The 14638-nt window shown below is 40.4% G+C and overlaps 1 protein-coding gene across 1 annotated transcript; it reads right to left on the bottom strand.

Moving 5' to 3' along the window:
• Positions 1-3435: 3435 nt before the first annotated feature.
• UPK3A (uroplakin 3A) lies at positions 3436-10259 on the bottom strand. The gene is made up of 5 exons (XM_010293489.1): positions 10205-10259; positions 9217-9372; positions 6246-6525; positions 4974-5056; positions 3436-3512 (listed from the first exon to the last, which is right to left on the bottom strand). Exons 1-5 carry the CDS (start codon positions 10257-10259, stop codon positions 3436-3438), a joined length of 651 nt encoding a protein of 216 aa, XP_010291791.1.
• Positions 10260-14638: the final 4379 nt, after the last annotated feature.

Raw genomic sequence — 14638 nt, forward strand, 5'->3', positions numbered from 1 at the left:
GACTGGCAGGCATGGATCCAAGTTTTCTTAGAGCTTCTCTTGAAGAGAGATTTCAAGTTCAACTTGTTCACAACCATCAGGTGTACCATTGATAAAACCTAAGCACAACCTTGAAGTGTTAAATGTAAGCAGGACTTCTGTAAGTGGTTCCTGGACTCTCTCCCTAGATGTGATGTTTATCTTTATTTCCTACCACATAGCAGCACTTGCAATCAGCATTTTCAATGTATTTTGCAGGGTCATTGAAGGATTGATAACTATCACTCAGTGCTCAAAGCAACAGCTAGAAAACACCTAGCAAATATCACTTTTCTGTTCTGTCTCATTTCTGTTGATGCTTTTAATGTAAATACATGTAAGGCTGGGGAACTTTGTTTTATCCATACATATTCCTTCCTTTGGTGTGACAGTTTGGCTGTGAAAGGCATATCTGAACAAAAATACAGACAAGGTTGGCAACAACTCCTGAAAAAGCCTGATGTAGTCTCTTTGCACCCCCACTCCTTCAAAAATTAAGCTGCCCCATAACCTTTTTGCTTCTTAAGCCTATGTACTAAAGAAATGCTGTTAAACATTGATACCTTATATTTCTTCTGCATGACTAGGATAAGAATCAGGACATAACTCTGATAGTCTCCAAACAGGAATTTCCATACCCTTTCTTCAGTGAGGAGTCAAAAGCAGAGCAGAAAGAAGTCAGCATTCAGATCAATGGAAATACTGTATGGAGAGGCAAAAGTAGTTGTGACCCTGTTCTGCTATTTATCACAATTGTTGTTTTGACTGGGCACAGTCCTGAAATACAGTTCATAGCATAATGAATGGGTACTGACATGCAAGATCTTGTGAAAACCTAAAGCTGCTCCAAGAGTAGTTCTCCCTGTCTAAAAGCAAGGTTGCATAGAAAAAGTCGTTTCAGTTGTCATTTTCAATAAAATATTTCAACAGGAAATTTTGATAAAAGTCATAATATGTTAGAATTTCCTCTTCCTTGCCATGTTCTTTGAGAAAGAAATATCCTAAGATCTGAAGGTGGTGAAAGGCAGAATTCTTTTTCATGCAAACTTTATGAACACTGGTGAAGTTTTCAAAAGCTAAAATAAAAAAATCCCAAAGCTTGTATGCATGGCAATATAGGAACAACTAAGACAGTTAATTCTGCTTCATTTGGGGGGGTGGAAAAATCAAAACCCAAAAATAAACCCTTCTGATTTTTTCCATTAAAAAATAAAGTGAAGATCTTTCAAATGAAAAATGTAAATGAAGCATAAGAAGAAATACAAGCTATTCAACTAGGCCCATTAGCAGGATTAAACTGCCTAAAAGCAGTTATCTGTTGAGCGAGAGACAAACTATTTGATGTGAATGTTTTAACAGATACTGGCAGAAAACAGATTGAACTATTCTAGTGCTGTATTTTAAATGATAGCTGTACATGCTAACATAGAGTCTCAAGCAACTCCTTTATACAAAACAAAGGAGAACTTATTCTAACAATAGAATTAACTGATATGGCATCAAATATAATGTATTGACTGTCTGCAGTTGGGAAGATACTTATCTGACTCTATTAATTTCACTGATCCTACTGTCAGATAGCGAGTTTTTCCACCGGGTCCAGAGCAAGGAGTTAGAGCCCTCTATAACAATGAAGTACTACTTTGGCTTTATAACGGAGACAAACCCTCCAAGGATCTCTCACGTACTCTCATGTTCATCCCTGCACACCTACAATTCACACTCCCTTTTTCTTCAAATATCCCGTGCTTGCAAGTTATTACCTAATACATGAATGAGAAAGCACCTCAGAACAGTGATTGTAGCAACCTGTATAACAGAAAATTACAGGGAAGGCACCAGTGGCCAAAAAACAGAAAAATATAATTCCAGGTACTTCAGCATCCATTTTTAGTCAGAAGGCACAGCACCCACCACTCCCATAAAGTGCTTTCTCCCTTCTCCCTGCCAGCACTTGCATATCTGGAACCAAGACTGTGAGCAGGCAAGCTTTAACATTCTGTAGTTAGAATACCCAAACACCAGGAGCTTGTGTACAGATCTCTTGGGCTTAAGTCCTGAAGTTTAAAATGGTAAATTTTGCCATCATCAAGCTACAGTCTCAACACTTCATTCTGACAATGTTTGACTTTGCACAAAACTTTTTAATTTTCATAATCTGAAGAGAATAAGTATCAGTTCAATGTCATCCAGTCATGATGGTGATAGTGAACTACTTACGTCAAAACAGAATCCTTATTTATTTATAATCTGAGACAGTTTAACAAACTTACTGATAAACTAGGAGGACATCAATAATAACAAGCGACAGCTCTGTACTTATCACAAGTAAGTGCTTGCTACAATAGGACAGTTGCTTATATGTACTCAAGAGGTATAAGTTTAGGCTTTGAAGTTGGATCTTCCTCAAGTATTTTGTAGAGACAAAATTGTATATGGAAGCTAGCATCAATGGACAAAAAAGCAGTACGTAACTTAAACCTGGGGCAAAGATTTATTTCTAGTCACCAACTGAGATCATCAAATGAAGGAAGAGAATTAGCTCGAAAAACCCCACCAGCCTAGATACTAAGATGTGAAGAGGCAGGCTTGCAGCTGCCTAAGGTAAAGGTCAGAAATAAGACTAAGCCTGACAACAGTGAATATACTCATGTGTCCCACTAAAGCAGTATCTCCCCTTCACTAACCCACCAACAAATTATACGGAGCTCTGAAAGAATACACCTTCTTTGAAGCAATTTTGTTAGCTTTCATCCCTGCAAAGCTGTTTAAGGGCATTTAAGTATTTGAGATCAGAATTACTCTGCTACATACAGGATAATTGGAACTTGCTTGCTTTCTTTTAAAAGGAAGAAAAAGAAGTCTTATGACACAAATAGTCACTAAAATCCTGAGGAAGCAGCAGTAGCTCCCTGTTATCTACTTTTTAATCACTAGTTCTGTCTAAGAACATCTTTTTCTAAAGCAACTTGGTTTTCTTTATTCCTCACCAGTTATTGGAAAGAAAGGTTGAGACAAATGGCTACATCATGTTCATCTGATCATGAGAAGCAGATGAGAAATCTGCAGTAATGCTTACTCCAGATGAGATGTATGTACTAGACAACCTCTGATCACATCACTGAAGTTGAAGGATCTCGTGAAGATTCTTTCTTCAGTCCAGGCATTTGATCTGTGCTATAGAAGGCAATTAACTAAATCAAATCTCATTAGGACAAGACAGAATATCATGTACTGCAAGACTGCAAAAAAGGTGTCCATATTTCGTCTATGCGGTTCACCTTCAGTTGCCTGGTCGCGTTCTGTAGCTTGTTTTGGACTAGCACTGAGTAGAAGAGACAGTCCCCTAGGCCTAGCACACGTAGCGATTCAGTTGCATTTCCACCCTTGACTTGAATCAGGTTTTTCACTCAGAGCTTAACTGCGGTCTTGGTTCACTTTGTTGAATAGTCTGAGACATGTGCCTTGTCTCTGCAGAAGAATCTTCTGATCTCCTGGTGGGCAAGTGAAAGGCTTTATTAAGTTTCAGTAGAGACTGAGTTGAGCCTACTGTCACAACATTTTGCAAAGGCTGATTGCTACTTATATCATTTAGCATAAGAAAACCCCGTAGATTTTTTTAAAATTATAATTTGCTATGCAGTTTTTGCTTTCCACATCTTTAATCCAAGAGAGCCTGGCAGACGTGACTGAATAGAGGGTATTTGCATCATTTTCAGGTTAATGAAAGAAGTGGGTGTTAGCAACACTGATACCCACAATTTCTAAAATTTAGATAATTCCCTCCAAAAGTTCAGTTTAGGACTCAATCAGGCCTCATTGTTTTCCCAGGGCAGGGGGCATAGAAGACTAGGGAACATGCATAGACTAGTGGAGTTATACAGCTCACTTATTAATTGATAGCGGTAACTTATTTCTCCTGGTGAGGAGGGAAGTAAATTAAAATCAATGCATTAATTAGGACATTATGTCATCTTTACAAATGCCTGCGCTCCTTAAGACAGTTTTCAAACCCCTGAATAGGTCGAAAGCTGCAATATGTACCAAAGAATATACAGACTTTAAGTATGTGCAACTCTACTGTTGTTTTTCCAGTAGTCCTTACTAAAGTCTGGCAGCTAGTAAGCTTAAAACTGTGCAATAATTACAAGAGCTGCTGATCTTTGGGCAGATTATGATAAAGTAGTCTTTTTCTGTTACCACCTTCAAAATTTGGAGGATACCATCTGGTCTGTTTTATCTCAAACAAGACCAGCAACATTAGTCTGGAGCCATAGGGAAGAAGGCTGATGACTGAGGGTTTAGGTACTCTTACTGGAAGCTGTAAGGTGTAGCAGTACTTACATGACAACAGACGACACAGAAGCAAGAAAGCCAGCAAGCAGAAGGAACACAAGAACACTCAGAATCGATGTAATGACAATCATGCCTCCACTTCTTCGACCAGGCCAGGTATCAATTTTCAAGGGGATTTTAACTAGAAAAGCATGGAAAAAATGTTCCTATGATTTATTTTTGACCATGAACACCCCCACCAACTAGGAGATAGCTGGTGATTTAGGAGAGGCAAACTGATTATGTGTGTATTTGAAGTCTTAGATGATATATGGGGAAGAGGTTTAAGACTCAGTGTCAGCATTTAGAGTTTATAAGCTTTCCTCAGCAGGTTAGCCAGTATGACAAGTATCTGTATTACTGAGAAATGTCAACAGCACCAGATGCCGTGACATACACCAAATTTGAGACTGCATGTACAAACTTGATCTTTACTAGAAGAATTGTTTTGAAGGACACAAAAGTAGAGAATTATTTCATATTTAAGTCTGCTACTCCAATATTGAAAGGCTGACAAAATTGATAAAATTTTAGGAAAAGACTAGGTATTGTTCATAGAGCAATAGTGTCCTAAGGCAAGCACAGCTACTCAGAAGACCTGAGCAAAGCTGCAGACTTACCTCTTCTGGTTTTGATTGGATCAGACCAGAGAGTTTGGTCTTTCATGATACCCTCAGTGCTATCTATCAACACGTATTTAAACCTGTGGGGAAAAAGTGTTAAATTAGGAATTTCAAATTTGAGCTTCCTTACTAGCACTTTTAAGATACTGGTGGTCAGACTTCAGGTTTTGTTAGAGCATTAGATGGAGATAAAGGTAACTGACTATTTGCAGAGACCTTATAAAGAATTAAATAGATTTAATAATGGAAAAGCATTCTGTGCTATGTCATGCGTAGTCTGCACTTTGCTCTTGTGAGCCTTGGCAGATGGTAGCTTTCCAACAACAGTTTTTCCCAGCTTGCTATTCCCTGTTGTGAAAAGTCTCATTATTTAGGACAGCAAGTGGTTTTGATTTCCATATGGAAGTAAAAAATTTTGTCCAACAATAGAGATCTTTGGCACTTTCCCTGATAGAGGGAAGTATTGAAGAGACGGGCCAACATCAGATTTGGCAAAGAAATTAAGTTTCTATTCTACAATAGTTTGAGTTTTCAGAAATGTCCTCAAGAGACAAAAGAGGCAAGACAGTTTTTGCAAAACTAAGAGCCCATAGTAGTTTGTTTCAGAAACATATTAGGTCTCCACAGCATATATGCCGTTTTAACTACAACTTTTAAATAGCTAGCAATAGCAAAACAAGTGTTTCGGGTAACAGCTGTCAGGCTGCCCGAATTCCCCACATGGCCATCTTCCCCAGGCAACAGGGGTCAGACAAGTCTGTAAGCCACCTGGCCCTCACTGTGAAGTCTCTGTTAACATTAGGAGCTTCCTGGAGCTAGAGACCAAGGAGAACTTTGACTCCCCAGAATCCCATCAAAACAAAGCAGAGCCAGATCCATGCCTGCAGAATCATCTAACACAAAATACATGGTGAATAATCTCAGCATATTTTTCCAGTCAAAATCCTTTTCTACCGGCAGTTTCTAATCAGGTGTTGTCACTGGATTACCTACTCCAACATAGGTATAGATCCAGCAGGTCACACATGAATTTTCCTGCATCCATGAATTTAACCTGCTAGAGCACACCACTGCAAGGACACCACAGAGCACCATCTGCAGGGTGCTACACCAAAGCCAAGCCATCTTCATAACCACCCCTACAATAGGGCGTTTCTGTTAGGGACTGGTAATTCACATCATACCATTATAAAGGTAATTACAGACTCAATGTTACTTCTTATCATGTTTTAAGAGCAGCAATCACCTTGTAAGGCATCAGAATTATACCTGTATGTTGTGTCTGGTGCAAGAGGTGGGTTACAGACAGCTAGGAAGTTTGGGTCGTACAAACAAGTCCCATCATCCCCGACTCTGAAGAGGTATTGTTTCAGGACATCAGAAGCTTTGTTGACATCTCCTACATCAGCAAGTTTGGGAGGTGATGCACAATTGGGCACATTGAACAAGGCAGCTTTGTAAGGTCCAAGCTGCCCCCCACTTGTTTGTTGGAAGGTGTTGTCGAGTGGTTTGCTGCTGTTGTCTGTCACCAGGGAGCTTATTGCACTTGCTGCAGGAGAGATGCTTTTTAACAAGGCTGTTAGAACTAGTTCAACCCTTTCCATTCACCCTGTATTTACTTGGTAACTTGGTCTTCCACCCCAAAACACTCAAAAAACCCGAAAAATCTGCTACCGATCTGGCTGTGTAGTGATCCTACTCCTTGCCCCTTCTTTGTTGATGAAGCTCTTTACACTTGTCCCTCAAAGTGTGAAGGATCCACAGCATATCTCAGACCAATACTTTTTAGTAGCCCCCTCCCAAAATTCCTCTTTTCCAAGAAGACTGTGGTGGAATAGGAAAGAAGGTGGCAAAGGCTGCTCTTCCCCCATGCCACACATCACTCCAATAAACATCCAGTAAATCCTGCCATTTCAGATTTTATACCATCACCAAGGCAGACTTCCTAGAGAGTCACAACTCTTCCGTCTCCTGGAGCAGAAACCCTTAGACGTCTGGTCACACAGCAGCTGGACCTCTCAGAGCCACACAGTATGCAGCCCAGTGTGTAGGTGCTGCATGAACAGATGTGCTCTCTACATTTCTGACCAACCAGGCATGTCACTGCTTCCAGACAGCATGCCTCAAACTCTGAAAGTCCTCCCAGCTTCAAGTGAAGTGTGAATCTGCACCCATCCCTACAGCATAGTTTGGAAGCTCAGTTGCAGCTCTCAAATCTTTCCTGCTGCAAAGCCAAGGCACAAGTCCCAAGACACTCCCAAGATCTGCAACTGCAGGTTAATTTTTTTTTATTTTTTTTTTGTGGGGGGAGCCCCTTGCAGCTTTTCAGTGTTGTCAGCAGCAAAGGAATGCCAGTTTTTCCAAAGCTGCGGTACATTGGGAACTACTTCCGTTTGGAAGCATTCTGCTGTGCTCCTGGAGCAGAGTTCTTGCAACTGCCTGGTCATGAGAAGTTTTTAGCTATGATCCAGTGCAAACTTAAACCTGTTTTAAAAGGGAAGAGTTTCTAGCACAGGTTAGAAATACAGCTTAAGGGTCAGTGCTCAAGTTAGTTAAGCTCTGACACCCCTCTCTTCAATGGGAGCCAATAACATGAAAGCAAATACTAGCTAAGGCATGCTCTGTTGTTAGGCTTTCTTCCCAAATTATAATGTTTCTTACAGCTAGGTCTCCCTGCTCTCCCGATCTCCACTTCAGTAACTCTTAGCTTGGCTCTGGTGAGCAAGTAAAAGCTGATGCCTAAGTAAGTTTGTTTCATGCGGGGATTTTTTGGGGTTTTTTTTTTGTTTTTTTTTTTGTTTTTTTAAACTTTACTAGGTGGATCAAGTCTGATAGTGACATTCATAAGAATAGAGCTAAAACTTACATTACTACTTCAGAAATTTGCTAGACCATCAGCTTTGTAGTATGCTGACACATTTCTTTACCAGCAAAGCTGAACATAGGGTGTTAAGAAAGTTCTCTTAAATTTCCCTTCTCCCTGCTCTAGGAGCCATGCAAGGGTGAGCCAATGTGCTGCTCTGCAAACCAGAGACAAATCCAAACAAAATTCCTCCCAGTCTGCCAAGTAATAAGTTTGCATCTGCTGGCCTTAAAAAGCAGCAGAAGACATTTCTCTGTATGTAACCCCTTTTGTAGAGATTCACCCATCTGTGTAGGAAGCTTTTGCCACAGAAGCTGTAGAAAGTGGGGTGGTTGATGTAATTTCTAACACAAAACATCATATTTGCAGGTATTAACTACGTATCAGTAGCCTTTCATATAATTATAATACACTTAGTCTGTTTTGACATATAAAGATGTGCAATTCAGTCGTGGGCTGTGTCTCAGAAGGCTGTACATTCACTATTGTCTATGTTAGCTGTATGGGATGGTGTCTCTGTTTACGGCTTCTACCTGTCCAAGGCCTCCTCCTTCCACCTTGTCCAAAGCGGCAACAATCAGCAGTGGAAGTTTTAGACCATTTGTCTGTTGGCCAATTTCTCTACTGTCTCCCTTCAAGATCTCTTTTCTGTGCCTCTTAGAAAAGGCAGCTGCACACAGCCTTTAGGGGAGAAGGTATCATATAAGGAAGTTACTTATTTCTGTCAGCTTATGGAGTAGCTCTAGCTGGCATTCAAAACAGTCTGCCAGAGCAGCAGGGAACAGAGAAGGCAGCTGTTGGTCACTGCCAGCAATGTTTCATTGCCAAGCAGTTACGAAATTCATTTTATGAATGAACCCATGGGCCAGGCATCTTTGACCACAAGTCTAACTTGACTTGCCTTTGTCTTAAAAAAAAAAAAAGTAGCCCTTGCAAGGGCTGGCTACCCTAACTATGAAGCAAACAGCATCAGTTACCCATTTTCTCTCAGCAGGTTTATTTAGGGGAATTCAGGCTTTTATACAAGGCATTTGTGTTTAGACAAAGTATCGGACTGTGGGCCACTTGGTTTCATCAGCAAGATTTGGGCAAAGGTTCATAGCTGATAGTGCTGCTCCACACCTACCAGGAGTCAGCTAACACAGTATTAACACATGCTAGCGTTAATCAGCCCCATTGAAACACAATGGTTATTTATATTTTATAATAATAACCTGGAGAAAACAGAGACCAGAGGTTCAGCTAGTACATAGCTTACAGCTACAGATTTTTCTCTTTTCCCCCTTTCAGACCCACACCCCTAAAACTGTGAATAATTGCATGCAAGAGCCACATCAGGTAGTTATCTTCCAGAGACGCATAATGCTGCATACTCACCTGATTCCTTCATTGCGTACAAATAGATGACATAAGATTTGTTTGGACGCAGAGAACTGTCAAACATACAGAAAGGTTTTTCTAGAGCAACTGTAGTGAGAGTGGGATTGTTTGTAGCAAGCTGAGAGGCTGCAATCTGAGGCTTCAGGCTTTGATCTAGGAGAGAAAGTTACCAAAAAAACACACACACAAAGAAGAAAAATCTTTCTCCTCTCCCTCAAGCTCTGTCTCAAAAGGGAGGATCTGGCAGTTCTAACAAACAACATTAAAACATAAAAGGGGGATGTACACTGCAGCTGAGAAGGAAACAGGTTACCTTCTCCATGAAAGATTGAGAGCTAGGGGGTTTACTTTAATGCAAAATGGGGAACACAAGGATTTGGGGATGGAGGTAAAAGATGTTGCTCCTCAAACATACTGGTCACATCACCTCAGAAGGACAAAGGCAAAGCCTCATTATAGGAGAGCCTTGAACCTCTGTCTTTAAGGTCCTGCATACAGCCTTCCCCCTCCAATGGCAGCACCAGAAGCAGTACAGTCACTTCTTAAATCCTTTAGCAACAAGGAGTCTTAAGGTTTTCAAGACCAGGCTTGTTAACATACAGAGCGAGAGATTTAGCAGAGAGGAAAGCTGTCTGGGAGAGGCCCTGGAGAGAGCAAGATGTATTAGATTAAAGTTTCTATCAAACACTTCCCCCCTCCCCACACAAGATCATCCCATCTCCAGTCTCCTAGGGAAGATTAACTAAGAATGAAGAGAGAGATTCAGCAGCTGCTCCTCCTTTCCAGCCTAGCTGCAGTAGAGACACTTTAACAATCTTCCAGCAGAATATGTTTGAAGCCCGAAACTCCCCTCCCAATACAAATCCTAGAGCAGAAAGTTGACATGCAAGACAAAACAAAAAAATGTAAGAGAAACAGAAGGGGAACAGAAACAAAGAGAGGAATAACAAAAAAGGTGAAGAGACTGCAGATAGATGCCGCTTACCTGCACACAGCTGTCCCAAGCAGCAAAAGGCTAACACAACCCAACAACTGCACATGCTTGAGCCCTCCAGAAACCTGCCATGAAAGGAAAATCAGTGCTGGGAAGCAGCCCCCAGTGAAGAGCTCCCACATCCATTCCCTCCCTGAAGTCAACCACACCTGCTCCTTTCTACAAGGTCCCTGTGATTAGGAGCTGCCTACCTACTCAGCACCTCCCCATATGCTTATTGCCCCTCCTGCTCAGGTGTCACCAACACCCACCCCCCACCCCCAATTTTCTGCTCCCGGGTGGGGAAGGTGGTTGCAGCTTTGATTTTCACCTGATATTGGGCTCAGCAGTGTAGCTCAGCAGTGCTATGGGTGTAAAGAGTGTTTTTTTCCCCACCTGTGTCATTGGTAGGTGGCTTTGTTCTTTACTTTCTGCTGTCTAAAAAACTTCTGAAATCTCTCATGTAGGGAAGATCTGTAACTGAATATCTGACCTCTGCATAATGGTTGTAAGAGCTCTAAATCTGGGCAGACTTAGCAGAGGTTACAATTACCTTCTGAACTGTGTTTCCTGGGTTACAGCCTGAAAAACATAAGCCTTCTGCTTATGTTTAACCCTAATGTGATTCAGGGCAACTACATGAAGAGCAAACCACTGGGAAATCTCAATCTGACCTGTTGTACTGAATTGTTCAGCTGAGAATATTCTTGATGAGTAATTGCTATTACAAATGGTCTATTACATAAGAACTCAGATTACAAAATTATTAATCACCCACTTAAAATAGGTTGAGGGGGGGAAAATAAGTATCAGCAAGATTTTACAGAATTAACAGGGCTAGCATGATGTCAGTGCAAAACTCAAGATTTACCTAATATCACTACAGTTACATTACCAAATTTATCTCCTTTATGGATATGCCATGGGCCCCAGAAATCTGTTTGAAATGTGTAATCAAATGATTATAATGCAATTTCCTCCCCATATGTGTCTCATTTTGTTTCAAATTCTGCATGTCATCTTCAGTGTGTTTGGTTTGACTTTTTTCTCACACTACTTTTGAGAGAGAATATTGAATACAGGAGTTAGCCTAAATTTGCACTGCTATAGAATAAGAATGAGTTGTATTATTCCTTCTCACTCTGCAATGCACTCTAAGCCTGTACTAGTGTAAATACTCAGGTAAATCAGATTAAGTCAGAAAAGAACTTACCCTTCTGTCTTTTGTCCTAGAAATCTGGTTTTTAACATTTACATTAGGGGGGTTAGTTGTACAAACCTGGTACTGATCTGCTCAAGAGTGTTTTTATCCCTTAAAGAAATATAATAATGCACAAAACCCTGGTAAGGTTTCTGACTCCATAGTAAAAGCAGAGCCTAAGAACAACAAGGTCTCTTTCACCATCATAAATTCAATACTTTCTCCAAACAGTGACTCCTGTAAAATCAGATCCTGAATTTTTAGACAGATAACCCTTCCAGAGCAATCAGCAGCATCTTTTTTTTTCCTTAAGACAGAAAATAGACACATTATTTGCCTAGTTAAAAAAAAAAACAAAAAAACAAAACACCAGGACATATTGAATGGCAGAGAAAAAGAAATATTCTATTTTGTGACATGCAAGCCACTTGCATGTGCTACAGAATACTCTTCCAAGTTTTATAAGAAAGCGTTGCTCCCTCATTCACTTCTTAAATCATTAAAACAGACAACAGAAAAGAATATAAATTTTAAAAATCAACAGATTAAGGCCCAGAATCACAACAAAATTTTTATTTACAGGCAGCAATTATTCTTTTTTAGATTCACAACCATCAAGCAATAAATTCAGCACTCACTTATGACTTAGGCAAAACTCTGCATGACCTTCTTGGAATCTTGGTTGTATGAAGAGTGTGGCAAACTGCTCCTTGGGCTGCAGTCATGCAAACTGTTACTCAGGTGATTAATTTTACAACAGCCAGGAGTATGTCAATAGAGTTGCTCATCACCAAAAATTAGTCACCTTTCAAAGTGGTTACAGGATGACAATTTTAGCCATTATTTTTCATGAAGCTATTTTTTTAACCCATCATGATTTAGCTGAGTACAAGGCCATCTTGTGCTCTGGCAGAATTCACCAGCCACAATAAGGGGGAATAACATTGCCTGTGGAGTGAGATTTTAAAATTGTTGGGTTTGTTCCATGCTCAGAAGAATCTCAAACAAAGGTAAAAAATTAACATGACAATAAACTCTCTCAGCTCCATCTGTGCTGGCAGATGTTTCCTAAATTAGGACCAGATCTCATCCTTGCTTACAGTTTTGTAAATCCATATTAACTCCACTGAAGTCAGGGGAGCTGGTCTGGATTTAAAGGATATTACCATGAAAAAAATTAATCTCAGTATAATTACAGAGTTCCCTAAAGGAAGTGCAAGAGAAGACATCATTGTAAATTCCTATGTCTTTGTTTAAGCAACAGTGCCAATTTTCTTGCTCTAGGTTACCTTGTGGGCAATTCTGGAGTAATTCATAGACGCCTCCAGAGCCAGTTTGGATTGATGGCTCTGTGAAAAGAAACTTTGTCTGTAGCCTTGGCTTTCCAAGGCTGTGTGAAACTCCTGTTTGGGGACTATCGGGCCTGAAGTCCTGAAAGGCCATGAAATGTATGGAACCCTGCAGGATCTGAAGTCCAGCCTTTCTTTACACACGGCTGTGGGCATAGTAGAGATAACCCTCCATAATCTGCAGTGCTCCATCTCTCTGGTCCACTGCATGGGCTAAAATTTATGGGCAACTTGCAAGCCCAGGTCCATGTAGAGAATATTACAGTGTTTAATAAAGAGATTAAAAAACCTGGTGGTGACATCTACCAGTCAAGATGGTAATCCAAAGGGTGAAAAAGACAAATAAAACATAGAATCCATTTTCAAGTACTTTCATGATCCTCACTAGTTATCTGTATAGGTATTATTAGCTTGTAATTTCCTGCAGATGTCCTGGTGGGTGTAGCCCTTGAGGTAGGAGCTGAAAGACTAGGAGAATAATGTCTTTGTGAATTAATTTTTTTAAAAGCGGTCCATGAATATGGGACATCTGGAAGAGAATGCAGAGATGGTTAAAAAAAAAGTTGATAAAACAGGTGATCAAGGTTTGGGAGAGTGGTGGAGAGCTGACACAGGTTAAAAATAGGGAAGTACTGAGAAACAGCATTGTAAAATATCATGAAAGTGAGGACAAGTTGGAATGAGAAACAATGGAAAAGTTTTTCCTTCTGTCCAGGGACTGTACTACAGACATGATCTGGAAGGATCTTTAGCCACCTGTACTGCTCAGTCATATATATCATCTGATCAGCAGAGGTTAACCGCAAGAGAAGCAGCTGTAGTACTCTTGTTATGATAAGGACATTCATCCATCTAAAAGTGGCACTGAAACCAAAAGATCTATTCAAAGATGTTACTGATCAGCTACTAAAGACTTCAGAAGCGGTTGTTCTGGGGGTTGCTATTACTAACAGATTGTCATGGGCAGTGTCTGGAAATCCAAGCTATGGAAACTTTCATCTAATGGTAAGTAACTTTCAGTCACTACTGCACTGTATTTATATCATAAGGCTGAAGATAAAAGGGAGAAATTTCCCATTTATCCAGGGAGAAAACTCCTCACTGAAGCAGGAAGTGAAATACCTCTTACGACATTTCTCTCTCTCAAAGTCTTCTCAGAATACTTCAAGGCAGTAGGAGATTTACATCTCACAAGATCTGCTGCATGAAGGCCACATGGATGGCTGGTACAGTTGTGCCATTCTGAAATCTCTTTGATATGTCTTTGGCTTCCTGGAGAAGTATTTCTGTCCTTTGTTGCTGCCACAAGGGGCATTCACTTCCAGTCTAAAATCTACACACCTTTTAACATGGCCTCAGGATTAATTCTCAGGCTCTTGCTTCTTCCTTTCCTAACAAAGTCCCTTTGCATGTAGATTATGACTCTCTGGAAGAGCTCTGCAAACCACTTTGTTAAAAAGGGCCCGGTGTGGTGGAGATAAGCCTACATCCACTGAGCCCAGGAACAGACTTATGTGCTGAGTGGGGGTCCCATCTGTGCACAGATCGGAGCAGCATGGCTCACTGAGCTATTGATCTCCTTAAATTAGAAAACTTTCATGTGTCCATAAGGAAATATGAAGCCTCAGATAGAAAGATGAGAACTTGGAACTTATTTTATCATCTGGCGACAATTAATTTTGTGCAAACCTGAAAGGTCAAGCAGTGGAAACCTCAGGAAGGGAAAAATAACTTTCTGCATAAGAAATCAGGGCCATACCATTGTCTAATAAAAATTGGCATGGCTCCATTGAGGTAAATTTCTTATGAACAGAAGAACCGGTCCTTCTTGCATTCCCCTCAGAAATCACGTATAAGATCTTATCACCGCAGTAAACCCCAAACAATCACAGAACA

The sequence above is a fragment of the Phaethon lepturus genome, unplaced genomic scaffold (genome assembly GCF_000687285.1).
Source record: "Phaethon lepturus isolate BGI_N335 unplaced genomic scaffold, ASM68728v1 scaffold13438, whole genome shotgun sequence".
NCBI classification, from domain to species: Eukaryota; Metazoa; Chordata; class Aves; order Phaethontiformes; family Phaethontidae; genus Phaethon; species Phaethon lepturus.